Below are 27,614 nucleotides of genomic sequence, written 5' to 3' on the forward strand. Positions count from 1 at the left end.
GCAGGGTTCATAAGCTGATGTGGCAGGTGTACATGAAGAAACCTGAACTATTCACCACTGCTGCATACACATTAAAGATCTCCTTCATAGACTCCCCTCGGTTAAGTGGTATTATGTAAAGAAGAATTGCTCCAATAGTGAAATACCGTAAAGATATACTTTATTAATAAAATGTATTGCACTCACATGGGTAGTTATAAAGCAGGCTCTTTGTCACAACAAGACGGCCAGTAGGAAACCACACTCGTAAAGTCCGCTGGGCTCACTCCACGCCAGCCCAGATACTTCCGGGTAGGTCCTCCGCCGTGTCACGTGATGTCGGATGCGTCGTCTGGTCATGCCCATTTTATAATAATATATATATATATATATGTTGGGATTGTTCTTTTAGATCTTGAGTGCTGAATCTCATCCAGTCTTAGGCTGAGGATTCAGGATCTCTTTTATCATTGAGATTCTTGTATTGAATGTTTTATTAAACTGTTTGTGCATTTTACTAAACTCAAGTTAAAGATAAGTAAATCTGATTCTTTACCACAATCTGGTTGTGTCTAATTATTCAGAATGTCAGAGCCGATAGTGTCAAGTGGGTTGGACAACACTCAGAGCAACAGAAGTGAAGAGGATGTGTGTGTACTTAGCCACTCCCCAGGGGGCAGGGCTACAGCAGCAATTTAGAAATAGGATGAAAGATTTAGCACTGGGAAAAACTTTTGGAAAGATAAAACATGCATTTTATATACAACTATATAGATCATACCATAATGAGGAGGAAAGAGGGATAGAGAGACTTCGTTCTAAATTAGGGACAGTTCCTCAAATATTAGGGACAGTTGGGAGCTATGGACATATTGGGATAGGAAGTAGGGTTGGACGTGCTGCATGTTTGCTAGCTCTGGCGTCTCGGTGTCCAGCAGCTCCAGGATTGCACCTAAACAAATCCTCAGATCCATCTCTGGGCTGCTCAAAACCCCAGATTTGGCTGTAGATTCGGCACCAACAAATCCAGTTTGACAGAAGGGCTGCTCTAACACTTCCAGCTCCACAGCTGCTCCAACACCCCCACCTCTGGATTTAGAGCTGCCCCAACTACCCCAGCTCTGACTTCAGGGATGCCCCAACACCAGCAGCTCCAGTACTCCTCCAACACAGCAATATCCAGCTCCAGAGCTGCTCCAACACCCCCAGTTATGGCTACAGATCTACTTCAACACCCCCAGTTATGGCTACAGATCTGCTTCAACACCCCCAGCTTTGGATCCAAAGTTTTACCAACACCCCCAGTTCTGATTCCAGGGCTGCTCTAACACCCCCAGCTCTGGCTCCAGGGATGTGCCAGCACCTGCAGATCTAGCTGCAGAACTGTTCCACCATCCCAAGCTCTGGGTCTAGGGCTGCTTCATCACGCCATTTCTGGCTCCAGAACAGCTCCGACACCCCTGGCTCCAGCTCCAGGGCTGGCTATATGGTTTAGAGAAGCTCTGCTCAGCTACTGCTGCCAAAGAAAAACAAGCTGCATGACTTTTTCTTAATCTGTTTAAGAATTTAATAAAAACTAAATGTACATAGCTACTTTGGCAATACTTTTGGGTCACCGTATAAATGTAAAGTCTTGTCCTGGCACCTTATAGTACTTGCTGTTCTGTTACAAAGGTTTTTTAGAATGATTGACTTCACTACAACATAGGTGTGCGCTGCCTATTGCATTAGGGTATGCACCCCAAAGCTCAAAACCAAAGCAGCAGAAGCAGTGGCTAGGTGCGTACACATGCCACGGCTGTGATACTATGCTTTGCAGTAATATCAGAAATGAAGGAAGCACATGTAAATAGGTGTTTATTATTTGTTTTATTTTTTTAGAATTGTATTCTTTTTTTTTTAATATTTATTTTCATTCTTTTGCTTTCCTGTTGGCGGGTTTTGGTAAAAAAATAGTGATCTAAACAGACCCCTGATGTTTCACATTTAACCAGTTCCCGACCGCTTACGTTATATTTACTGCGGCAGGGGGGCTCGTACAGGCAAAACGACGTAGGTCTACTTCGCTCGCCTGGGAGGAGCTAGGGGGCGAGCGTGCGCCGCCGCCGGCGCGCTTCCGCCTCCGATCGTCAGCGGGGAAGCCAATGCGTGTGTCAGGCAGCTCTGATTGCCGCCTGACACCCGCAATCGCTCCCCGCTGAGAGAGAAGAACGGGCAGCTATTGTAAACACAGCCGACCGTCCTTCTCCCTGAAATGATCACAGAGCTCATGTGATCCTTCTATATAGGATCACATGTCTCTGTGGTAATCCCAGAAGCCACGCTCCCCCCCCCCCCCCACAGTTAGAATCACTCCCCTAGGGTCACATTTAACCCCTTGATCACCTATACTGTTAACCCCTTCCCTGTCAGTGTCATTATTACAGTGACAGTGCATATTTTTAGCACTGATTACTGTAGTAATGTCACTGGAACCCCCAAAAGTGTCAAAAATGTCAGTTAGGAGTCTGATCTGTCCACAGCAATGTTGCAGTCCCCGAAAAATTAGCAGATCGCCACCATTGCTAGTAAAAACAAAAAACAATAAAAATGACATAAATCTTTCCCATAGTTAGTAGACGCAATAACTTTGCGCAAACCAATGAAAATACGCTTTTTGCGATTTTTTTTTTTACCAAAAATATGTAACAGAAAACAAATTGGCCTAAAATGTTAAAACATTTTGATTTTTAAAATTTTCACAGAAAACATTGAGCACTGAAATGGGCTACCCCCCCCCCCCCCAGCCATACAGAAGTTGAACTCCAATTAAGGCCCCTTGGGCAGCAATGACCAAAAACATCTCCTACTTTATCCTAAATTACCCTCTTTTATACACACACACTATGTTTTCATCAGTCAGGGTTCCCCTTTCACTACAGCTCAAGCAGCCCTTTAAGAAGAAAGTTTATCTTACACAAAAAGTTGAATAAAAGTAAACCTGTAGTGCATAAACATGCGCAGAGGTTGAGCTGGGTGTGCCTGAGCACATCCCAAACACCCAGTGTGCCAGGGCCCCTGATAAGGCAATACATCTGGCCCTCCCGGGCCCTATCAGTTTAAAGGGGGCGTCCGGGACCGGCTGTACTGCCTTATTGCAGAAACCAATCCTCTTATTCCTTCCCCTTGCTGCCCGAGCCCCCACCCCATAATTATGTTTACTATGCTTCAGTTTGTGAATGAATAGGAAGCCTGTGAGCACTTCTTATTCACACCCCTTCCTCTTTAGGCTCCCCCTCTTCCTCTCTGTACATTAAAAGTGGGTACAAAGTGCCTACTTGTATATTTTGTTGTTTTGGATGGGAACGTTGGTTCGTGGGAGCGCTCCTGGTAGCGAGCGCACGCTCTGGGCCCCCACTAGGCAGCAGGGATGCCAATCCACGGGGCCAGCGGCCACAATTGCCTGCCGGGCACCCGTGATCGCTCCCTGCTAAGAGAGAGAACGATGGTCTGCTGTTGTAAACACAGCAGACCGTTGTTCTCTCTGAAATGATAACTGAGCGCCTGTGATCCTCCGATTTAGAATCGGATCTATGGTCATTTCACAAACCCCTCCCCCAGTTAGAGTTAGAAAACACCCCCTAGGCTCACACTCACAAAAATGGCACTGCCCGGCGCCATTACATCACTGTGCATGCACCGCCTGCCCGGGAATAGCCGAACGTGTACGGGCTTTCCCGAGTGGCGGCGGCGCTTGCGCAGTGCGCATGTCGGGCTGGTCGCAGCCATTTTTTTTTTTAGCAGCTAGTGCAACGGATCTAGGGGGGTTATTTTTTATGCGGGGGGTGCCTTTTTTGTCGCCTCCCTGCAAAGTGCTGCCCCAGGCCTAGGCCTTGTCAGCCTAGGCCTAAATACAGCAGTGCCTATAGGCTCACCTATAGGTAAAAGTTCTCAAGGTGGGGTTACAACCACTTTAATATATGATTTTTTCATATTATGCACTGAGACCCTTATCTATGCATACGTTTATATTATTGTAGTATATGTGTATATATTTAATTCATGCACCATGTGGTTCACATTTATTTTAGTTTGCATACGTTTATTTATTTGCACTTTTTGATTCAGTTGATTATTTTAAATTTCTGTCCTAATTTATCACAATTGGTCATAACTGCTTAGGAACAACACACCATTATTTTTAAGATTACTATTTATTCAATTTTCAGAATTTGAGTTGCTGCAGCTTCACATTTAGCCAGCGCAGAGATATTTTTCTAGTTTACATTAGGGAGAAATACCTGGGAACTTTTAGAACACTATCTGGGTAATTCGAAAAAGGATTTAAGTGACAGTAAACAGTATCCTTACTTTTCAAAAATAATCTATACACATTCATTACTTAACCTCCCTGGCGGTATGATTGTTTCGGATTTTAGGTGCTGAAAGGGGTACCATTATTTTGCATGTAATTCTTAATGATGAGCAGCCCAAACTAACTATTTACATATGATTTTTTTTTTTTTTTTTTTTACTGTGCGTTCTTCTTTATAACATCTCGATTATGATAAAATTTGAAACACAAAATCATAAATTATAATATAATAAATAACTATAAATAAGTTAAAGTATGTATGTATGTGTATATATATACATAGTATATATAGTACAGCAAAACTGCAGGAAAGGGCACTGGGGGGCAAACTAATGTCAATTTATTTTATTTTGTATTGTAATCAGTGTGTTTGTGTGTATAACTTTTTGAATTTGCCACCGGTTCCACCCCCCTGCGAGCGTCACGTCGCAGGAGACAGAAGCCGGGGGTCACAAGCATTAGGCGGAAGATCTGGCTGCCGCACACTCAGGGCTGGCCTTAGGTGATCAGGCGCCCTGTGCGAGCTAATCCTGTGGCGCCCCCCCGCGCGCACATTTTCTTGCACTTTATTTAACTTTTCTTTTTTATGATCACTAATAACTTAGCCCCCCTTACATCAGAGCCCCCCCACACAGAGCCCCCCTTACATTCAGAGACCCCCCACACAGAGCCCCCTTTACATCAGAGACCCCCCACACAAAGCTCCCCCCACACAGAGCCCTCCGTCACATCAGAGACCCCCACACAGAGCCCCCTTTACATCAGAGACCCCCCACACAGAGCCCCCTTTACATCAGAGACCCCCCACACAGAGCCCCCTTTACATCAGAGACCCCCCACACAAAGCCCCCGTCACATCAGAGGCCCCCCTCACATCAGAGACCCCCCACACAAAGCCCCCCTTACATCAGAGACCCCCCCACACATCAGAGACCCCCCCCACACAGAGCCCCCTCACATCAGAGACCCCCGACACAAAGCCCCCCTCACATCAGAGACCCCCCACACAAAGCCCACCTTACATCAGAGACCCCACACACAGAGCCCCCTTTACATCAGAGACCCCCCACACAAAACCCCCCTTACATCAGAGACCCCCGACACAAAGCCCCCCTTACTTCAGAGACCCCCCCACACATCAGAGACCCCCCACACAAAGCCCCCCTTACATCAGAGACCCCACACACAGAGCCCCCTTACATCAGAGACCCCCCACATATCAGAGACCCCCCCACACAGAGCCCCCCTCACATCAGAGACCCCCGACACAAAGCCCCCCTCACATCAGAGACCCCCCACACAAAGCCCCCCTTACATCAGAGACCCCACACACAGAGCGCCCTTACATCAGAGACCCCCCACACAAAGCCTCCCTTACATCAGAGACCCCCGACACAAAGCCCCCTTACATCAGAGACCCCCCCACACATCAGAGACCCCCCCACACAAAGCCCCCCTTACATCAGAGACCCCCGACACAAAGCCCCCCTCACATCAGAGACCCCCGACACAAAGCCCCCCTTACATCAGAGACCCCCGACACAAAGCCCCCCTTACATCAGAGACCCCCGACACAAAGCCCCCCTTACATCAGAGACCCCCGACACAAAGCCCCCCTTACATCAGAGACCCCCCCACACAAAGCCCCCCTTACATCAGAGACCCCCGACACAAAGCCCCCTTTACATCAGAGACCCCCCACACAAAGCCCCCATTACATCAGAGACCCCCGACACAAAGCCCCCTTACATCAGAGACCCCCCCACACATCAGAGACCCCCCACACAAAGCCCCCCTTACATCAGAGACCCCCGACACAAAGCCCCCCTCACATCAGAGACCCCCAACACAAAGCCCCCCTTACATCAGAGACCCCCGACACAAAGCCCCCTTACATCAGAGACCCCCGACACAAAGCCCCCCTTACATCAGAGACCCCTGACACAAAGCCCCCCTTACATCAGAGACCCCCGACACAAAGCCCCCTTACATCAGAGACCCCCCCCACACATCAGAGACCCCACACACAAAGCCCCCCTTACATCAGAGACCCCCGACACATCAGAGACCCCCCACACAAAGCCCCCCTTACATCAGAGACCCCCAACACAAAGCCCCCCTTACATCAGAGACCCCCGACACAAAGCCCCCCTCACATCAGAGACCCCCGACACAAAGTCCCCCTTACATCAGAGACCCCCGACACAAAGCCCCCCTTACATCAGAGACCCCCGACACAAAGCCCCCCTTACATCAGAGACCCCCGACACAAAGCCCCCCTCACATCAGAGACCCCTGACACAAAGCCCCCCTTACATCAGAGACCCCCGACACAAAGCCCCCCTTACATCAGAGACCCCTGACACAAAGCCCCCCTTACATCAGACCCCCCCTCCCCACGGAGCCCCCCACATCAGATAGCCCCCCTCACATCAGAAACCCCTGACACAAAGCCCCCCTTACATCAGACTCCCCACAGAGCCCCCCACATCACAGACCCCCCACACAAAGCCCCCCTCAGATAGAGCCCCCCCACACATAGCCCCCCACAGCAGAGAGCCCCCCCTTACATCACAGACCCCCCACACAGAGGACCCCCCACACAGAGGACTCCCCCCCCTTACATTTTTTGAAGGAGACCTACCTTACGTTGTCTGCAGCCTTTTTTTTTTTAGACTTCCCGCCCACACATCCCCGGAAGTGTGGGTGGGCGGGCGGGAGGAGGAGAAGGGGCGGGGTGAGGAGGAGCTGATGATCTCTCCTCCCTCCCTGCACTGACGCCAGAGGAGAGATCGTCACTCGTCAGCTCCTCCTCGCCCCGCCCCTTCTCCTCCTCCCGCCCGCCCACACTCCCGGGGATGTGACCGAGGCACGGCGATCGAGGCACGGCCACACAGCGGGAGGTAAGCGGCAGCCGCGGCCTGTGTTAACCCTGTCCATGCCGCGGTCGCCGCTCACCTCCCGCTGTGCGGCCTGAATCGCCTGATCCTCTGCGAGCTGTATTGGCCGCACAGCGCCCTTGTTGCCCATGGCGCCCTGTGCCGCCGCACAGCTCGCACACCCCAAAGGCCGGCCCTGCGCACACTGCCGGGATACATTGCTGGATCCTGGGGATAAAGTAAGTAACCCCTCTTTCAGGATCCAGCGATGCTCCTGGTGGTACCCCGAGTGTGGCTCGGGGTTACCGCTAATTGCACTGAAATTTAACCCCGAGCCACACTCAGGAATACCGCTAAGGAGATTAATGGCCCTGTAATCTATTTTTCATTAAATTGTTTTTTACTGTATTTCTCTGTCTCCTTGTAACATTCTCTTTAAGCCCCCAAACCTCCTCCCCCCTCCCCCACTTCTATTTGTCCCATTTGGGGTGATTTTTCTGCACTTCTTGTCCTGCTGAAAATATTGTCACTATGTCTGGCAGGGGAGATTTTTGGCAGGGAACGTCTAGCCTTCCACCTCCTTACTAATCAAATTATTTTTTTTATTATTGCAGTGGTGTCCTTATAAGACAGATCTTCATTCACTCCCATCCTGTGCTGCCACCAGGACAAATCTCCCAAATGGGACCACAGACAGCATAAAAATGTGACAGTAGTCCTGTATATCTTACATGTGACCCTCGCACCCAAGGCTTTTTATCAGCTTGAACATGGCAGAACTCTGTTCCACCACCTCCGGCTTTGGCCCTTCACTTCTTTATCATCACTGCCACTTGTAAACATAGAATACAAAAAAGGCTCTTTAAACCAAGGGTGTATTTGCCATCATCCCATTGAAATCTACCAAAAATTGTTTCTCTATTTGTGGGACTATAAAGGCAATTATAGATAAATTTGGATTACATATAAAAAAAATCCCTATGGCTTTTATGATGAAGATGCAACAGTGATTTTGTATATGTAATCCAAATAAATGTAAACAATTTTATAAATTTATAGTATTTTTTTTCTTTACTAAAATTATAAATTGGGTTTATAGTCCTACAAAATAGAGGAACAATTTTTGGTAGACTTCAATGGGATGATGGCAAACACACCCTTGGTTTAAAGAGCCTTTTTTGTAGTTTAGATTTACACAGGGTGGTTTAAACACCCAATCCTCATGCTCAAGACAACCAAGGGTGCTTCTCTACAAGTCTATTTCCTTAAATGTTGTTATATAATATAGAAACATAGAATGTGTCGGCAGATAAGAACCATTTGGCCCATCTAGTCTGCCCAATATATCTGAATCCTATGAATAGTCCCTGGCCCTATCTTATATGAAGGATAGCCTTATGCCTATCCCATGCATGCTTAAACTCCTTCACTGTATTTGCAGCTACCACTTCTGCAGGAAGGTTATTCCATGCATCCACTACTCTCTCAGTAAAGTAATACTTCCTCGTATTACTTTTAAACCTTTGCCCCTCTAATTTAAAACTGTGTCCTCTTGTGGTAGTTTTTCTTCTTTTAAATATGCTCTCCTCCTTTACCGAGATGATTCCCTTTATGTATTTAAAAGTTTCTATCATATCCCCTCTGTCTCTTCTTTCTTCCAAGCTATACATGTTAAGGTCCTTTAACCTTTCCTGGTAAGTTTTTTCCTGCAATCCATGTACTAGTTTAGTAGCTCTTCTCTGAACTCTCTCTAGAGTATCTATATCCTTCTGGAGATATGGCCTCCAGTACTGCGCACAATACTCCAAGTGAGGTCTCACCAGTATTCTGTACAGCGGCATAAGCACTTCTCTCTTTCTACTGCTTATACCTCTCCCTATACATCCAAGCATTCTGCTGGCATTTCGTGCTGCTCTATTACATTGTCTTCCCACCTTTAAGTCTTCTGAAATAATTACTCCTAAATCCCTTTCCTCAGATACTGAGGTCAGGACTGTGTCAAATATTCTATATTCTGCCCTTGGGTTTTTACGCCCCAGGTGCATTATCTTGCACTTATCCACATTAAATTTCAGTTGCCAGAGTTCTGACCATTCTTCTAGTTTTCCTAAATCCTTTTCCATTTGGCGTTTCCCTCCAGGAACATCAACCCTGTTACATATCTTTGTGTCATCAGCAAAAAGACAAACCTTACCATCGAGGCCTTTTGCAATATCACTTATGAAGATATTAAACAAAATTGGTCCCAGTACAGATCCCTGAGGTACCCCACTGGTAACATGACCTTGTTCTGAATGTTCTCCATTGACTACAACCCTCTGTTGTCTGTCACTCAGCCACTGCCTAATCCACTCAACAATATGGGAGTACATGCTCAATGACTGCAGTTTATTGATAAGTCTTCTATGTGGGACAGTGTCAAAAGCCTTACTAAAGTCTAGATATGCAATGTCTACTGCACCTCCACCGTCTATTATTTTAGTCACCCAGTCAAAAAAATGTATAAGATTTGTTTGACATGATCTCCCTGAAGTAAACCCATGTTGTTTTTCATCTTGCAATCCATGGGATTTAAGATGTTCCACAATCCTATCCTTTAATAGGGTTTCCATTAATTTGCCTACTATTGATGTCAGACTCACTGGTCTATAGTTGCTCGATTCCTCCCTACTACCTTTCTTGTGAATGGGCATGACATTTTCCAATTTCCAATCTTCCGGGACGACTCCTGTTACTAATGATTGGTTAAATAAATCTGTTAATGGTTTTGCCAGCTCACCACTAAGCTCTTTTAATAATTTTGGGTGTATCTCATCAGGACCCTGTGACTTATTTGTCTTCACTTTAGACAGCAATCTTAGAACGTCTTCCTCTGTAAAGACACATGCATCAAACGATTCATTAGTCATCCTTTCAAGTGGAGGTCCTTCTCCTTCTTTTTCTTCTGTAAAAACTGAACAGAAGTATTCATTAAGGCAGTCGGCTAGCCCTTTATTCTCTTCTACATACCTTCCGTCCTTGTTTTTAATTTAGTTATTCCTTGTTTTAATTTCCTTTTTTCATTTATATATCTGAAGAATGTCTTATCCCCCTTTTTCATAGACTGAGCTAGTTTTTCTTCTGCCTGCGCTTTAGAAGTTCTTATAACTTGCTTGGCCTCTTTCTGCCTAATCTTGTAGATTACCTTATCTTCATTGCTCTGGGTTTTTTTATAATTACAAAATGCTAGCTTTTTATTTTTAATGATTTGGGCCACTTCTGCTGAGTACCACAGTGGTCTCTTCCTTTTTTTTGCTTTTACTGACAAGTCTAATGCAATTTTCTGTTGCCTTCAATAATGCACCTTTTAAGTAGTCCCATTTCTCCTGTACTCCATGTAATCCGTTCCAGTCTGATAAGGACTCATTTATGACTAATTTGATTTTTGAAAAGTCTGTTTTTCTAAAATCTAAAACTTTTGTTTTTGTGTGTTGAGACTCTTTCACAGTTCTTATATTAAACCACACTGACTGGTGATCACTAGATCCCAAGGTTTCGCCTACAATGACATCATATACCGAATCCCCATTTGTGAATACCAAATCCAAAATGGCCTCCCTCCGGGTTGGCTCCTCAACCACTTGTTGCAGAGACAACCCCAGTAGGGAATTTAGAATATCTGTACTCCTGGTAGAACTTGCCATTTTGGTTTTCCAGTTTATATCTGGAAGATTGAAATCTCCCATAATGATAACTTCTCCTTTCATTGTCATTTTAGCTATTTCTTCAACTAGTAGATCATCTACAGGGAGTGCAGAATTATTAGGCAAATGAGTATTTTTGAGGATTAATTTTATTATTGAACAACAACCATGTTCTCAATGAACCCAAAAAACTCATTAATATCAAAGCTGACTATTTTTGGAAGTAGTTTTTAGTTTGTTTTTAGTTTTAGCTATTTTAGGGGTATATCTGTGTGTGCAGGTGACTATTACTGTGCATAATTATTAGGCAACTTAACAAAAATCAAATATACAGTATACCCATTTCAATTATTTATTTTTACCAGTGAAACCAATATAACATCTCAACATTCACAAATATACATTTCTGACATTCAAAAACAAAACAAATCAGTGACCAATATAGCCACCTTTCTTTGCAAGCACACTCAAAAGCCTGCCATCCATGGATTCTGTCAGTGTTTTGATCTGTTCACCATCAACATTGCATGCAGCAGCAACCACAGCCTCCCAGACACTGTTCAGAGAGGTGTACTGTTTTCCCTCCTTGTAAATCTCACATTTGATGATGGACCACAGGTTCTCAATGGGGTTCAGATCAGGTGAACAAGGAGGCCATGTCATTAGCTTTTCTTCTTTTATACCCTTTCTTGCCAGCCACACTGTGGAGTACTTGGACACGTGTGATGGAGCATTGTCCTGCATGAAAATCATGTTTTTCTTGAAGGATGCAGACTTCTTCCTGTACCACTGCTTGAAGAAGGTGTCTTCCAGAAACTGGCAGTAGGACTGGGAGTTGAGCTTGACTCCATCCTCAACCCGAAAAGGCCCCACAAGCTCATCTTTGATGATACCAGCCCAAACCAGTACTCCCACCTCCACCTTGCTGGCGTCTGAGTCGGACTGGAGCTCTCTGCCCTTTACCAATCCAGCCACGGGCCCATCCATCTGGCCCATCAAGACTCACTCTCATTTCATCAGTCCATAAAACCTTTGAAAAATCAGTCTTGAGATATTTCTTGGCCCAGTCTTGACGTTTCAGCTGGTGTGTCTTGTTCAGTGGTGGTCGTCTTTCAGCCTTTCTTACCTTGGCCATGTCTCTGAGTATTGCACACCTTGTGCTTTTGGGCACTCCAGTGATGTTGCAGCTCTGAAATATGGCCAAACTGGTGGCAAGTGGCATCTTGGCAGCTGCACGCTTGACTTTTCTCAGTTCATGGGCTGTTATTTTGCACCTTGGTTTTTCCACACACTTCTTGCGACCCTGTTGACTATTTTGAATGAAATGCTTGATTGTTCAATGATCACGCTTCAGAAGCTTTGCAATTTTAAGAGTGCTGCATCCCTCTGCAAGATATCTCACTATTTTTTACTTTTCTGAGCCTGTCAAGTCATTCTTTTGACCCATTTTGCCCAAGGAAAGGAAGTTGCCTAATAATTATGCACACCTGATATAGGGTGTTGATGTCATTAGACCACACCCCTTCTCATTACAGAGATGCACATCACCTAATATGCTTAATTGGTAGTAGGCTTTCAAGCCTATACAGCTTGGAGTAAGACAACATGCATAAAGAGGATGATGTGGTCAAAATACTAATTTGCCTAATAATTCTGCACTCCCTGTAGTTCTTTAACTTGACCAGGTGGTCTATATATTACACCTACAGTTACTGCATGATTAGCAAACTGCAACGTAACCCAAACTGACTCTATGTTGGCCTCACCAACTTGTATTAGGTTAGATTTAATGCTATCTTTCACATACAGGGCCACTCCACCTCCTTTCTTGCCTTCTCTGTCTCTTCTGTATAAAGAGTACCCTGGTATGGTTATGTTCCAATCATTTCTTTCATTAAACCATGTCTCCGTAACAGCCACTAAATCTACATTCTCAGATGCCATTATTGACCCAAGTTCATTGATTTTTTTACCTAAACTGCGAGCATTTGTAGACAGGACTCTGAGCTTATCATTTCTTAACCTCTGTGCATTTCTGACCTGTTCTGGCATTGTTTCGGGGGGGCAGTTGGACTCTTGTATTTTCACTCTTTTGCCCCCCCTTCCTATTTTAAATACTCCTTCGCAAATTCTTGGAGTTGTTCACTAAGTACATTTGTTCCTTTGAGAGAAAGATGCAAACCATCTTTTTTGTACAGTTCCTTTCTATTCCAAGTAGAGCTATCATGAGAAACAAAGCCAAATCCTTGCTCTTGACACCATTTACTAATCCATATGTTGAGCTCCTTTATGCGCCTCTGCCTATCATTCTGAACATTATGCACAGGCAGAACTTCAGAAAATGAAATGGTGGATGCAAAATCCTGTACGTCATTACCAAGTGTGATAAAAGATTTTTTCACCTCTGACACTTCATTGCAAGCCAGGTCATTTGTCCCTAGATGGACAAGAACATCCACGTCCCCTTCCTGCTATGCTTGCTTAACAATATTAATAATACGTTTTCTATCTCGTCTAGCAGTAGCACCAGGGAGACATCTCACAAAACCATTTTCTTTAAGCTCCACACTTCTTATGATTGAATCACCCAGCAACAGCTGCTTCCTTTGAGACTTCACTTTATCTTTTTTGTCCTTGGCTGCAGTCTTGCATACATTAGACATAGGAGTCAATGGTTTCTCACCCTCTGTGCTTGAGTCCATATCCATGTTGTCCTTACATTCTGAGAGTGCTGCAAATGAATTATGGAGAACCACCGACTGTGGGACATGTCTTCTATCCACCACTCTAAGTCTTCCAGAACCTAAAAAACACTCTAGTTTGACAAAATTTTGCATCAAACTAGGAAGGTTATACCCTAGGTGGTTATATTTAAATTACGAAAATGGGTGACCTATTGGGAAATGAATGGGATGAACTGATGTCCAACATTCAGACAAGTTTCCAATCTAAAGAACAAGTAGAGTCAGATCTAATTTTGCTCTTTTTAACTCTTAAAAAAACCTTGCAGAAAAAAAAATCGGCCCTGCACTGTCACATTAAGTCCTTTGAACGATATATTAAGAAAAACATCAATCCTATAGGGTTGAGGATAGAGATCTTCCCCGCACTTGACAACATCACTAATGATATGAAAAAAGAATGGGAGAGTAGACTAAATGAGTGCTCAGGCAACTTGATGATGCTACTGCAGGAAGAGTATCAGTGACAACTAAAAATCCTTGATGACTCCTTATACATACAACTAACTCCCTTAAAAACAAGTGCTCTTTATAGTGAACATGAGAAGAAACTCAAAGAACACATAGAAATTTTTAGTAAACACATTTTGCACAAAAAAGAGAAAAAATACTGGAGAGACAAAACTGCTTTTAGCTAAGGTAGGGCGTATAGGTGGAATGTTAGGAAGAGATTTCAATGATGAAAACAGGATTTTAAGAATAATGATGTTTAAAACACTAACTATTCATCTGACTCATCTTCTGTTTCTAACACTCCTATCTCCTCTTGCACAGAGCACTTATTCCAGTAGAGGAAAGGTCCCTTCCAAAAGCGAAACGAAACAGATGGGGAAATTGAACAAACAAATAAAAAATGCAATGGAAACAGATCACGCAAATTCATCACTTGGTGGTAATTGTGGCCGGTACAATAGTGGCACAGAAGGTAGTACTGCACATGGAGGGAACACCCCAATGATCACAAAAAAACTCTATAAAACACATACAAAACAAAAAGAAAAAAAAAACTGATTCCATTACACAAGAAATCAACGTTTTTTTTTAGGGAAACAGAACACAAAACAAGCACCAAAGTTGCACACAGGGATATAACATTTTGTAATAAAGAATATGGAGAAAGGGGATTGACTATTATCAATCTCTCCTCTCACCATTTAACAGAGGATGAAAGGCAGGTGTTGGATTATCCTTTTGCCCAAGCAAAATCATAGATACATTTGAGACAGTAAAGAATATAAACCTGTTTGCTAGGAACCTGTTATTTAAATGTATGTATACTAAACAGACCACAGAGGAAGATGAAGTTGAACCCAACCTGACAGCGGCTGAATTTCAAGCTATTCGAGATTTAAATCTGCTGTTACAGGAAAGCGGTTTCAATGACTCCACTGAGATGTGGGATATAGAAATTTTAGATGAAGATAGTGAAGAAGAATCTTCAGTACAAAAGTTCTGTAGGAAATCACATAACAAAACCAAAACCCTACCATAGCATTATTTGTAAAACAGACAACCAAGGACATAGAGTCTTTTTAAAATGTAAATTCAGAGCCGATAATTTAACAAAGAAACAGCGATTGGAATCCCTTAAAAATAATACCAAAATAACTATTAAACCATCAGATAAAGGGGGAAATATTGTCCTAACGGACAATGAAAGATATATCAATATGTGCCAAAAAATTCTAAAAAATGAAAAATGTTACAAAAAGCTCCCATTATCTTTATTGAAGCATATGACCAAGAATACTATAGACTGGTTGATGCAGCTATCAACGAGAGGATAATCTATTGGGAGCTATAGGAATACATACCTACCAAGCATCCCTGCATATCCACATTTTACACACTCCCAAAGGTTCATAAGGATATGGCCAACACCCCGGGGAGACCTATTGTCTCTGGAAGGGGATGCATTTAGAAAGTTGCCCTCTTCCTATGCCAATCTTTACCTGGGGGTGTGAGAACCAGATTTTCTATCCAGGGACGACTTGTCTATGTACACTTGCCACATTATTATGTGGCAAAGGTACATAGATGATATTTTTTCATTTGGAATGGTTCAGAATATTTACTAAATGAAGGTCTAAAAAAAGTGAATCAAAATGATTGGAATCTGTTTTTCACAATGACATCAACAACAGGTAACCTTCCTGAATGTTTGTATTAGTAAGGATTCAGTAGGATGACAAAGTAGCAAGCTTCACAGGAAGAAAACAGCTGGCAATACTATGATACATGTCAGCAGTTTCCACCCACAACCGTTGAAAAATGAAATTCCCTACAGCCAATTTTTATGCATTAGCCAAATTGTATTATATATGAAGACTTCCAAATGGAAGCTGATGAACTAACCAGGAGGCTGTTATTAAAGGGCTACCCAAAATCTTGCCTAAATTGGCATTTAATTGTGTTAGGGTCGTGAATGGACAAGATCTTTTATTCAAAAATAAAAACAATAATAAAAGTACACAACCAAAAAGTAATAAAACTGACAATTTGACCAGGGTAGTTTTGAAATTCTCAAATAAATATGATGAGATTCGGAGGGTCTTGAAAAGACACTGTTCAATTTTAACAGATGACCCAATAACACACAACTTAGTAACACCGGTCCCTTCAATTACCTACAAAAAAGCAGGATCAATACAGGAATCCCTAGTACATAGTGAATATAAAGGAGAATGAAGAAAAGATCTCTGCCAAAACGTGGGAAAACTCCCGTATGGAGGATGTGCCCAATGCTTGGTCATTAAGAGATACAAAGAAAGTGTTTTGCCCAATGGAGAAAAATTTGTGGCTTGGCACTTTGTTCATTGCAAAACCAAAGGTGTAGTCTACTTAATGAGCTGTGAATGCGGCTCGTTCTACGTGGGCAAAATATGTCAAAAATTCGGGAAACGTGTTAACTAACACATGCAAAGTATGAAAATAGGTAATTTATATTTACCATTGGGAAGACGTGTAGGGAGAACACACAAATATAAAATTGCCAAGGGTCATGTCCATTTTCATCTGTTTTCATTCGCCTGTCTGTTTTCATCCGATCCTATCCAATCCTATCCTCCAGACGGATGGAAAAATCGGGTCTCCGTCCGTCTGGGTTTCACAGACAGGTGGGATCGGATAGCAGCGGGTGTCAGCGGAGATGTCACTGTTAACATCTGCTGCTCCATAGAGGTGTATGGAGCATCTGATCAGGTCCGTCTGAAAAACTGACGGGCGGACCTGATCGGAAATCCTGTGGGAAAGGGGCCTAATGAAAAATAAATCCACTCTTAAAGGTAAAAACAAGATGACTATACTTGCTGGGTTGATTTACATAATAAAATAACATTTATCATTTACAATTTATAATATAATGAAATATTATTTTCTAATTTCTTTTATAATATATAATAAAAAAAATTATTTTTCTGATTTCTTTTATTTCTTTTATTTTTAAACTGATAGAGGTCTGTCAATTGTACCTATTTCACTTTTGTCATATGAATTTACGTGGCGTGAGGTATTTTAGTGCTCAAATTTGGCATGAACAATAATATAAAATTAATAATATAAAATATAAAATAAATATTGACTTGTAAAGCAGCTCTGTGGGATGTCGGGGTAGGTTGCCCCAGCTCTCTAACAATTATGTATGCCCGGAACAGGAAGGCCCCAGTTTTGATTACTGGGGCATACATTAGGCAACATAAGGAAGGCCCATCAACAACCATAGCCTTCCTATCTATTCTGATTATTATCAGAATAGCAATCTTATCTTCCTGTGTCGGCGGCGTCTCTTCTTTCGCCACAGTCCAATACCTGGGTACGGCTCTAGAGCCTAAGCGACCACAACCATGTCAGTGCGGTCTGCGCATAAATAAGGTTTTGGAGGAGGTCCCAAGGGATCGACAGTGACACAATCGTGCTTTGCACAACCAGGCGCATGCGCAATCTTTAGACCTTAAGGAGAAGCAATCTCTTTCTGCTTCTGGTGCGGCGAGAGAGAGTGGATTTGAACCTAGAGGGAAGCCTTGTAGCCCCCTTTAGGGGAGCTGTTCCAAGTTACTCTCCAACACTGGGACCACCAATAAAAGCCTCAAGTAAACTCTGATTGTAAGCATATATTACTACACCGGAGAGTAGGAAGGGGGATGTCTTATTGACTCATTTGAACATTATGAAACACAGTTACTATTATCTGTGTCAATTATTGTTATCTACAGTGCCTTCCATCATAGGAGTGTGCATGATTCCATGTAGGAAGTATACAACTTGGTGGTAACTATTGCCCAGAGGGTCCTTGTGTGCATAGAGAGGAATTGGATGCACCTGCCTGGATATCGCTGGGGGGTTACTGATATTTTCCAATGTTTCATAACTAAGTCTATATGTACGTAATTAATATATACCATTGAACATACAATAGATTTATACTTAATGACGGCCATTTATACTTACAGAGTGACAAATATTCCTTGAAGAAGACAAATTGAATATTGAAACGCGTTGGAATTTCCAGCATATTTGTAGCATCCATCGTACCAGAAAGTGCAACATGGATGAATGGTCACTTAAAATAGCTGAAATTACCACACTGGGCTAGTCACCTTATGTAAAATAAAACATGTTTTTTTATGGGTCCTATACGCTTATCAAATTTTATAATTTCCGTTTTCTCATGAAAATTGTGCCCCAAGAACAAGCAGGAACTGAAGACAGTTGCAGAGGCCTGGCAGAGCATCACCAGGGATGAAACCCAGCGTCTGGTGATGTCTATGCATTCCAGACTTCAGGCTGTAATTGACTGCAAAGGATTTGCAACCAAGTATTAAAAAGTGAAAGTTTGATTTATGATTGTTAATATGTCCCATTACTTTTGGTCCCTTAAAAAGTGGGAGGCACATATACAAACTATATATATGATATATGATAGTGACAGCTTTTTGGATCTCATATTGAGAGTTGACAGCAACAGATTCCAAATGCAAATAGAACACTTGAAATGAACTCTGGACCTTTTATCTGCTCCTTGTAAATGGGATAATGAGGGAAAAACACACACCTGGACATGGAACAGCCGAGCAGCTAATTGTCCCATTACTTTTGGTCCCTTAAAAAGTGGGAGGCACATATACAAACTGTTGTAATTCCTACACCTTTCACCTGATTTGGATGTAAATACCCTCAAATTAAAGCTGAAAGTCTGCAGTTAACCTCCCTGGCGGTATGATTATGTCAGGAATTACATACCAAAAGCGGTTAAATTCTTTTCATGGAAATTTGGCGTTATGTATTATAGGCCTACAATTCTTAGTAATTACTGACTTAAACCTGACCAAAACAAGACTCTAGTAGACATCCCAGATGTGATAAATTTGAAACACAAACGCATGAATTATAATCGAATCAATAATATTATTTTATTATTTAATATATAATATTTATATTTTATTTTATTATTTAATATATAATATATATAATAAAATGATATTGATTAGATTATAATTCATGCATTATATATAGATATATGTGTGTGTGCATATATATATATATATATATATATATATATATATATACATATATATATGCATATATACATATATATGCATATATATATATATATATATATATATACCGGTGTATATATATATATATATATACCGGTGTATATATATATATATATATATATATATATATATATATATATGCGCATATATATATATATATATATATATATATATATATATGCGCATATATATATATATATATATATATATATATATATATATATATATATATATGCATATATATATATATATATATATATATATATATATATATATATATGCATATATATATATATATATATATATATATGTATATATATATGCATATATATATATATATATATATATATATATATATATATATATATGCATATATATATATATATATGCATGCATATATATATATATATATATATATGCATATATATATATATATACAATATAAAATGTGTTTTGTGTAACGTTTTTTTTTTTTTTTTTTTTTTTTAATTTCCCTCCCTAGTTCCGCTCCCATGCAGCATTGCTGCTGCAGGGAACGGAACTAGGAAGTGATCAGACCGACGGAGGAGCGGCGGGACTCTCGGCTGGCGATCTCAGCAATGAGAGATCATCGCTGGATCGCCAGGATAAGGTAAGAGAACACCGCTGCGCTCTCTGCAATCCACCCCGAGCGTGACTCGGGGTTACCGATCCTGATATGAAAAATCAACCCCGAGTCACGCTCGGGATTACCGCTAAGGAGGTTAAAGCACATCTTGTTTGTTTCATTTTAAATCCATTGTGGTGGTGTATAGAGCCAAAAAGATTAGAATTGTGTCGATGTCCCTATATTTATGGACCTGACTGTGTATGGCTTTTATGATGAAGATCCAACAGGGATTTTGTATATGTAAACAATGTTTTAAATGTATAGTATTTTTTTCTTTACTAAAATTATAAATTGCCTTTATAATCCCACAAAATTGAGGAACAATTTTTGGTAGACTTGTAAACATAGAAGCCTTCTGTGTTTACACGGACAGCTTTCCTCTCAATGGCTCCCACAGGTCGCTGCCTAAACTGTACTCACAATGGGGACAAGGGAGATACAGATGCAGGTGCAGTGTGGGATGGGGCATCACGTGGTAAGCTGCACTGTGATCCCCGGTTTCACATATGCCAACCAATGATCTCCCTGTAAGTACGAGAGAGAGGCGGAGCTGCCTACACTGTCGAGAGGTACGAGAGATGGGCTGGGTAGGTGAAATGCGAGCCAAAGAGGGATGGAAGTGAGGTGTGGACAGCCGGTGAAATCAAGCTGATCCCTGCACACTGTGCCTATCTCTCCCCTAACCCTGCACTCTGTATGTAGCACACTCATCAACCCTTCAATCTGTACACAGCGCACCCCTGAGCTATGCACTCTATGCATAGAGCATCCCTGAATCCCGCATTCAGTATGTAGTGCATTCCTAAGCCCTGCACTCTGTATGTAGTGCACTCCTTAACTACTTCCGGCCCGCGCTATAGCCGAAAGATGGCTACATCGCGGGCTCTAATTTCCGGGAGGCCGTCTTTAAACGGCCTCCCAGTGACAGGCTCTCCGCGCGCTCCCGCGAGCGTGCATTGGGGAAAATCTGTGTCGACCGTGTCCCTTGGACACAGCCAATCACAGATCGTGGTAAATGGCCAATCACAGCGGCCATTTACCACGTGATCGGACCGTGCAATGAGAGATGATCTCATATGTAAACATATGAGATCATCTCTCATCGCCAGCTCTCCTTCCTCACACACAGATTGCAGTGTGAGGAAGAGGAGAGCCGATCGACTGTAAGGGGACACAGAGGAATGTAATTAGGGCACTGATCACCAGTGCCCTGATTACACAAGAGGGGAAAAAAATGCCATAAGTGCCCGCCATTAGTGCCCCCCATCAGTGCCCACATTCAGTGCCAATAGTGCTGCCAGTCAGTGCCCATCAGTGCCTGCTCATCTAGCAGCACTATGGTTACTGAGTGTGGGCACTGAGGGTGCTGCCCATCAGTGCTCATCAGTGCCGCCCATCAGTGCCACCCGTCAGTGTCCATCAGTGCCACCCATCAGTGTCCATCAGTGCCGCCTCTCAGTGCCCAGCAGTGCCACCTCTCAGTGCCCAGCAGTGCCACCTCTTAGTGTCCAGCAGTACCACCTATCAGTGCTCATCAGTGCCACCTATCAGTGCTCATCAGTGCGGCATATTAGTACCTCCTCATCAGTGCCACCTCATCAGTGCCCATAAGTGCCACCTCATCAGTGCCCTTAAGTGCCACCTCATCAGTGCCCATCAGTGCAGCCTATCAGTGCCCATCAGTGCCGCCTCATCAGCGCACATCAGTGAAGGAGAAAAATTTATTTATTTTCAAAATTTTTTGTCTTTTTTCTTTTTTTTTGTAAGAAATAAAAAAACGCAGAGGTGATTAAATACCACCAAAATAAAGCTCTATTTGTGTGAAAAAAATGATAAAAATTTCATATGGGTACAGTGTAGCATGACCGTGCAATTGTCATTCAAAGCGTGAGAGCGCTGAAAGCTGAAAATTGGCCTGGGCAGGAAGGGGGTAAAAGTGCCCAGTAGGCAAGTGGTTAACCCTGAAGTGTGAACACAGCGCACCCCTTTACTTTGCATTCTATGCATAGGGCACCCATGAAACTGCACTGTACATAACGTATCCCTGAATTCCGGACATAACACATTCCTTGTATTTATTGTCCCTTTAAGACTCCCCACTTTTAGGTCATTTTGGCCACACCCACTGTTTGATGCGATTCAATGGGGGTGTGGTTAAGTTTCTGCACCTACTCTCTGAGAAAGAAAGCCCTGGATACATTTATACAGTCTTACAAATACAACCAGCCCTTTGAGGGCAACTATAATGCCACTACTGACTCGGTATTGGACAGTGGCCTGACGTCAGCACTACTGTCTCCTCTCTGATGAGTTTCGTCCAATAGGACATTATCAAGGGAACCCCTTGATAACATCCTATTGGACCAAATGCGTCAGAGAGGAGACACTAGTGCTGATGTCAGGCCACTGTCCAATACTGGGTCGGTAGTGGCCCCCATTGTCATATTGTTTTTGATTCATTTTATTTTGGCTTTTGACATACAAATTCAATAAATACTACACTGTGTAGACTTCATTTGGCTCCCGGTGAGCTTTATTTATCACAGCTACATCTGGATGGTGCAAGTTACTTAACAGCTTTCCCCACAACCGATAGAGAATCTACACTGAGTGCGTGTTTGCTGCTGTAAAGGCAGCCAGCTTTTCCGGCGAGTGTCCATTTCACAGGGGTGCAGTGGATGATTCTGGAACACTGTACTGGATCACTTCTTCACTTTTAAAGTCACTGCACTTTGTGCTTTCACCAATACGTTTATATTGCTGATCCTATCATAGGACTGTGCATTTAAATCTAAAATGTTCACTATATTGTTTTTTTATTGTTGATTTTCATTCAAGATTAGACTTATATATATATATATATACATATATATATATATATATATATATATATATATATATATATATATATATATACATATATACATTTTTTTACACTTTAGAACTTTTTTAAACTTTATTTCAAAGTGTTGTTGATTCATAATACAGTATTCACATTTCATTGTTGTTCATTTACTTTTGGTGCTACACATTTTTTTCTTAAGATTATTTATAGGTTTGGTGTATTACTTATCTGTGTCAGCTGCCGCCCCACCACAGCGCAGAGATACACCTTTTTTTCAATTATATTTTGTACATATAGGAAAGTCCAGACCTTTTTAAAAAAATCTACTGAGCTGGCCAGAACCAGCTTTTGAGGGAGTATGTTCCACATTTTCACAGCTCTTACTGTGAAGAAACCTTTCCGTATTTGGAGATGAAATCTGTTTTCCTCTGATGTCTTCCTGTATACAGACAGGAGGCAGGTGGAGGGACGCTGTTCTGCGCGCGCTGATCTGAGGTCTGTGAATATTTACAGCGGGGAAGCCAGTTGACAGCTGATGACTCATCTGTTGTTAAGGATGCCACTGCTGGCTTTCTGGCCCACTGCTTAACAACCAGCTGTTCCCTGTGCCCTAATTGGGCAACGCTTTTCCCAATCAGAGCTTAATTTTCCGAACGAGCGAAGAGGTGATGTTGGGGCCGAACTTTTGCTCGACTCGAACTGTTCGCCTAACTCTCTTGTACATTATATAATTCTCACCAAAGTGTTCATTGTCTCAACTGGTGCTGGTTGCTATGCAGTTCCTGGCTATTTTAATGAAGTTCTTCTTTAAGGTAGGCTCAGAAAAGCAAACAAAGCATATTTTATAGGTACAAGGAAGCCCAGGTTTCGTTTAACCATGCCCCGTAAGCCCCTCCAACTGTTAATAATTTAGCCACGCTCACATTTTGCTGCGGCGTGCTGTGCGTGCACCGCAAATCAATTCCTCCCTTAAGTGTCCCTCATTCTGAAGTTTAAAAATTGGGAGGTATGCTGGGGTAAATCTATTATAGCTGGGGTTGTATTTTGTTTCTGGGGGGTCTATTGTTGCTGGTGGGTCTATTGTTGCTGACTGCAGGGTATCTATTTTACTACTTTTCTTGTTATTAAATAACACCACAAAATGATACTTGGTTCCTGTATTCTTTAAAATGGGCAGTGCTGGGAGTTTGAACCAGGGGATGGTATTTGGAGTTGGGTATGAGCAGAAACAAGGGGTGGCTCAGAAGGGGGCAGCACCTGCACCTATTTTCTGAGAAAAAAAAAGCCCTGTTTACAGCAAACTTTGTGACTTTGGCTTAAAGTACTCCCTACTTCTTTCTTGAAGTTGGTGCCAATTTTACCATTGGCCCATAAGTGCTTTATAGTACACATGATCCTTGGTAAATCTTTCAGCACTGTTATCCAGTCAGAACTGTGGTATCAGATAGCAATTATATTTTATACCCCATGCTCTAGTAATGATTATTCCCAAACTTACACAAAGAGCAAAATAAAAAGCACAATCTTACCAGATGAAGGTAGGGAGTCAATGAACTTATAAACACTCTCTTCTATCTCATTAACACTGGAAAATGGATGATTAGACCACACAGCTGCAGTTATAAGCGGACACTTCTCTATGATATTCCCAAATACATCCAAAAACTCCTCGTAACTCATGCTGTTTACAGCCTGTATATCCATTCTGGTAGTCCAGCACCAACAGAGAAAACAGATATGCAAGCACAAAACTTTCCAGTAGAGACAGGTTTACAAATTTAGTTAATAAGTTCACTTTTAACTGATTACTGAACCGTGAGGTCAGTGACCTCAAACTGAAATCCTTTCCATATAAGTGAAGACTCGCATCCACTGAAAAAGTGTTGATTAAAAAAATAAATAAATGAACACAACTGCAGGATCTACTCCAAGCCAATGCCAGAAAAGCAGTTAAGTGAGCATTCTTGAGGAGAGATGAACTTAGCTGTCATTGCTGGGCCAATGAGCTGTGGGTGAGAGATTAACCAATCCACAGCTGCACATATACAACGTAGACATCATTGACCCAGTATGAAAACTGGTGCACTCAGAATCTGGTGCAGCTGTGCATGGTAGCCAATCAGCTTCTAACTTCAGCTTTGTTAATAAAACCTGGAAGCCGATTGGTTACTATGCAAAGCTGTACCAGATGTTGCACACTCCAGTTTTAATAAATCAACCCCAATATGTTCATGTTCCCATATGGTCAATGATATCACAAGCACCCCCACCCCTTTGTGTACACGTAGATGCTGGGCAGGAAATCTCCTACCTGCAGCCCTTTGTTCCAACAATGAAAGCTATCTTTCAGGTTCAGCTGGAAATGTGTTAGGACTGAACCCAAGCCCGAACCCAAGCCCGAACCCAAGCTCATTCCTGCTCCTGAATAGGGATGATCTTGGGTTCAGTCTGACCCAGAAGACAGCTGTCATTACTAAGCCAATGAGCTGTGTGTGAGTGAATCTTTGCCCTGAAACTGCATGTATACAAAGGGACAGTGGTGTTTGTTACATCATTGACCTAATAAATCCTAATGCCAATACCCTTTTGCATACATCAACTACAGGGCAGGGAATCTCCTGGCCACAGCTCATTGGCCCATCAATGAAATCTAACTTCAAGGTTCTGCAAAATTTGGATTTGGACCAAACCCAAGTTTGAACCAAAGCACATTGCTACTGCTGAGAATGAAGCTGTGAGCTTGATCTGTTAGTTGTGAAGTGCTGATGAGTGCAGTGAACAGAGTCTTATTATGTTTGTTCTTTATAAAGGAGGAATAGCTATATGTGACACCAGTGCTGTATCTTGGCCTAGGCCGACAAGGCCCAGGCCTAGGGCGGCACTTTGCAGGGGGGCAGCAAAAAAGCTGCACCCCGCACTGAAAAAAAAAAACAGCCTCTTCCCGGCTCCCACACGAAAAGGTTCCCCGCCGGCTACACTTTTAGTATAGTGCCAGTCTTATGGGGCGAATTGGGCAGGGTTCAGGAGGTAAATCAGTCCGGCACCCCCATAAAGCGGTCACATTGCTACCTGCCAGTATGTTATTTAATTAGGGGGTGCACAAGTTTAGTCAGGCCTAGGGCAGCACAAAACCTAAATACACCACTGTGTGACACATTTGATTCATTTTGTTCTTGTATTGCTTTTTTTGTATAAAAGCATGTTCAATGGTTTAGATCACTAGGCATGATGATCATTGTGTATGTAGCGCAACCCCCGTAAGGGCCGCTCAAAGATTCTGTACCTCACTGGTTGCCATGACCTTGCAAGTCCCCCAACACCTCTAGCACTCTGGGATCTGACATTTCTGTTATCAGCAAAGTGTAAAGGCAAACAAGATGTACACTAGTTTCTTTAGGTGTGTATTGAAGTGTAACAAGGGTCCCTTCTGCAAGCTTGGTAAAGCAAATAGGTCAACAGTGTCCTTTTATATAGAATGAATGGGCGAGTGCCCGCTCACCAATCTATGTTGAAGATGTGGTGTGAGGGCTCCTCAGCAGGCCTCTGCAGAATATGTCTCAAGTGACAGAGCTCGACTGTGCATTGTCTTGCACTGACCTCCACCTGTCACTCTGCCCTCCTCTTATCACACTGCCCTCCCACCTATCGCACTGTCCCCCCATCTGTCAAACTGTCTCCCGTCACACTGTCCCCTTGTCACAATACCCCCCTATCATACTCCCCCCCTCCTGTAACACTGCCCCTCCATCATTGTGCCCCCTCGTCACACTGCCTCCTTCTGTCATATTTACCCCCCTCCTGTCACACTACCCCTATTATACTGTCCCCCTCTTGTTACACAACCCCCTCTTTCACAGTGCTCCCTCATTACACTGCCCCCTCTTATCACACTGCTTTTCTGTTATCGCTCCCTTCTGTCATACTTCCCAGGTACCCTTTTCCTGTCATACTGCCCACCTATTATCACACTGACCCCCCCCGTCATACTGCCCCCTCCTGTCACACTGCCCCCATCATACTGCCCCTTCTTGTCATACTGCCCCCCTCCTTTCACAATGTCCCCTCTTATCACACTCCCCCCTCCTTTCACACTCCCCAGATACCATTCTCCTGTCACACTGCCCCCCCCCCACACCTGTCACACTCCCCCCACCTGTCACACTGCCTTCCTCCTGTCACAATACCCCCATTATACTGACCCCTCCTATCACACTTTCCCCATCATACTGCCCCTTTGTCACACTGCCCTCCTCCTGTCATATTACCACCTCTGTCATACTGCCCCCCTCCTATCATACTACCCCCTTCTTGTTACACTAACCCCCCTTTCACATTGCCCCCACGGCCCCTACCTTTTCTGAATGGACACAGTGAGTGATAGGTACCGCACTCGATGTGTCTATTTATAACTGAAGCAAAGTAACTGTTTTTTTTTTTTTTTTTTTATATATATATTTCTTTATTAAATTTTTCAGGTAAAAAAAAAAAGTTACAACACTCCAATCACTGCAGAATTTATCCATACACATTAAGGACATGCTACCCTTTATTCCTTTAATCCCTCCTCCCTCCCTTATCCCTCCCCTCCCCCTATCTCTTCTGTCGATCCATCTCCTATTATATCTTTATATTCCTTTGAACCTTTAAAGTTTTGTCATTCATCCCAAATTTCCCCTCCATTTCCCTGTTCCTCCTCTTCCCAGCTTCTTAATTGTTCTAACTTTCTAATTTTCTCTACTTTAATCAACCAATCTTTACTGGATGGAGGTTCTTCTTTTTGCCATTTTAAGGGAATTAAACTTTTAGCTTAATTTAATAAATGGGGAAGTAGTGTTTTTTTGTATTGTTTCACTGACATATGAGTTCCATGGAATAGGCATTTCCAAGGATCTTTAGGAATATCTATTTTTGTAATTTTATTTATCAAGT

At 42.7% G+C, this 27,614-nt stretch overlaps 1 protein-coding gene across 1 annotated transcript in view; it reads right to left on the reverse strand.

Annotated features, from left to right (window-relative positions):
• Nucleotides 1-24,435, reverse strand: part of URAD (ureidoimidazoline (2-oxo-4-hydroxy-4-carboxy-5-) decarboxylase) — a 78,886-nt gene extending 54,451 nt beyond the window's left edge. Inside the window, exon 1 of the mRNA XM_082246542.1 lies at nucleotides 24,215-24,435. Within this exon, the coding sequence (XP_082102668.1) occupies nucleotides 24,215-24,389 (175 nt within the window). The 5' untranslated portion in view covers nucleotides 24,390-24,435. The remainder of the gene's footprint in view (nucleotides 1-24,214) is intronic.
• Between the last annotated feature and the right edge of the window lie 3,179 nt (nucleotides 24,436-27,614).

Source organism: Pelophylax lessonae (assembly GCF_965119305.1).
Source record: "Pelophylax lessonae genome assembly, chromosome: 2".
NCBI lineage: Eukaryota > Metazoa > Chordata > Amphibia > Anura > Ranidae > Pelophylax > Pelophylax lessonae.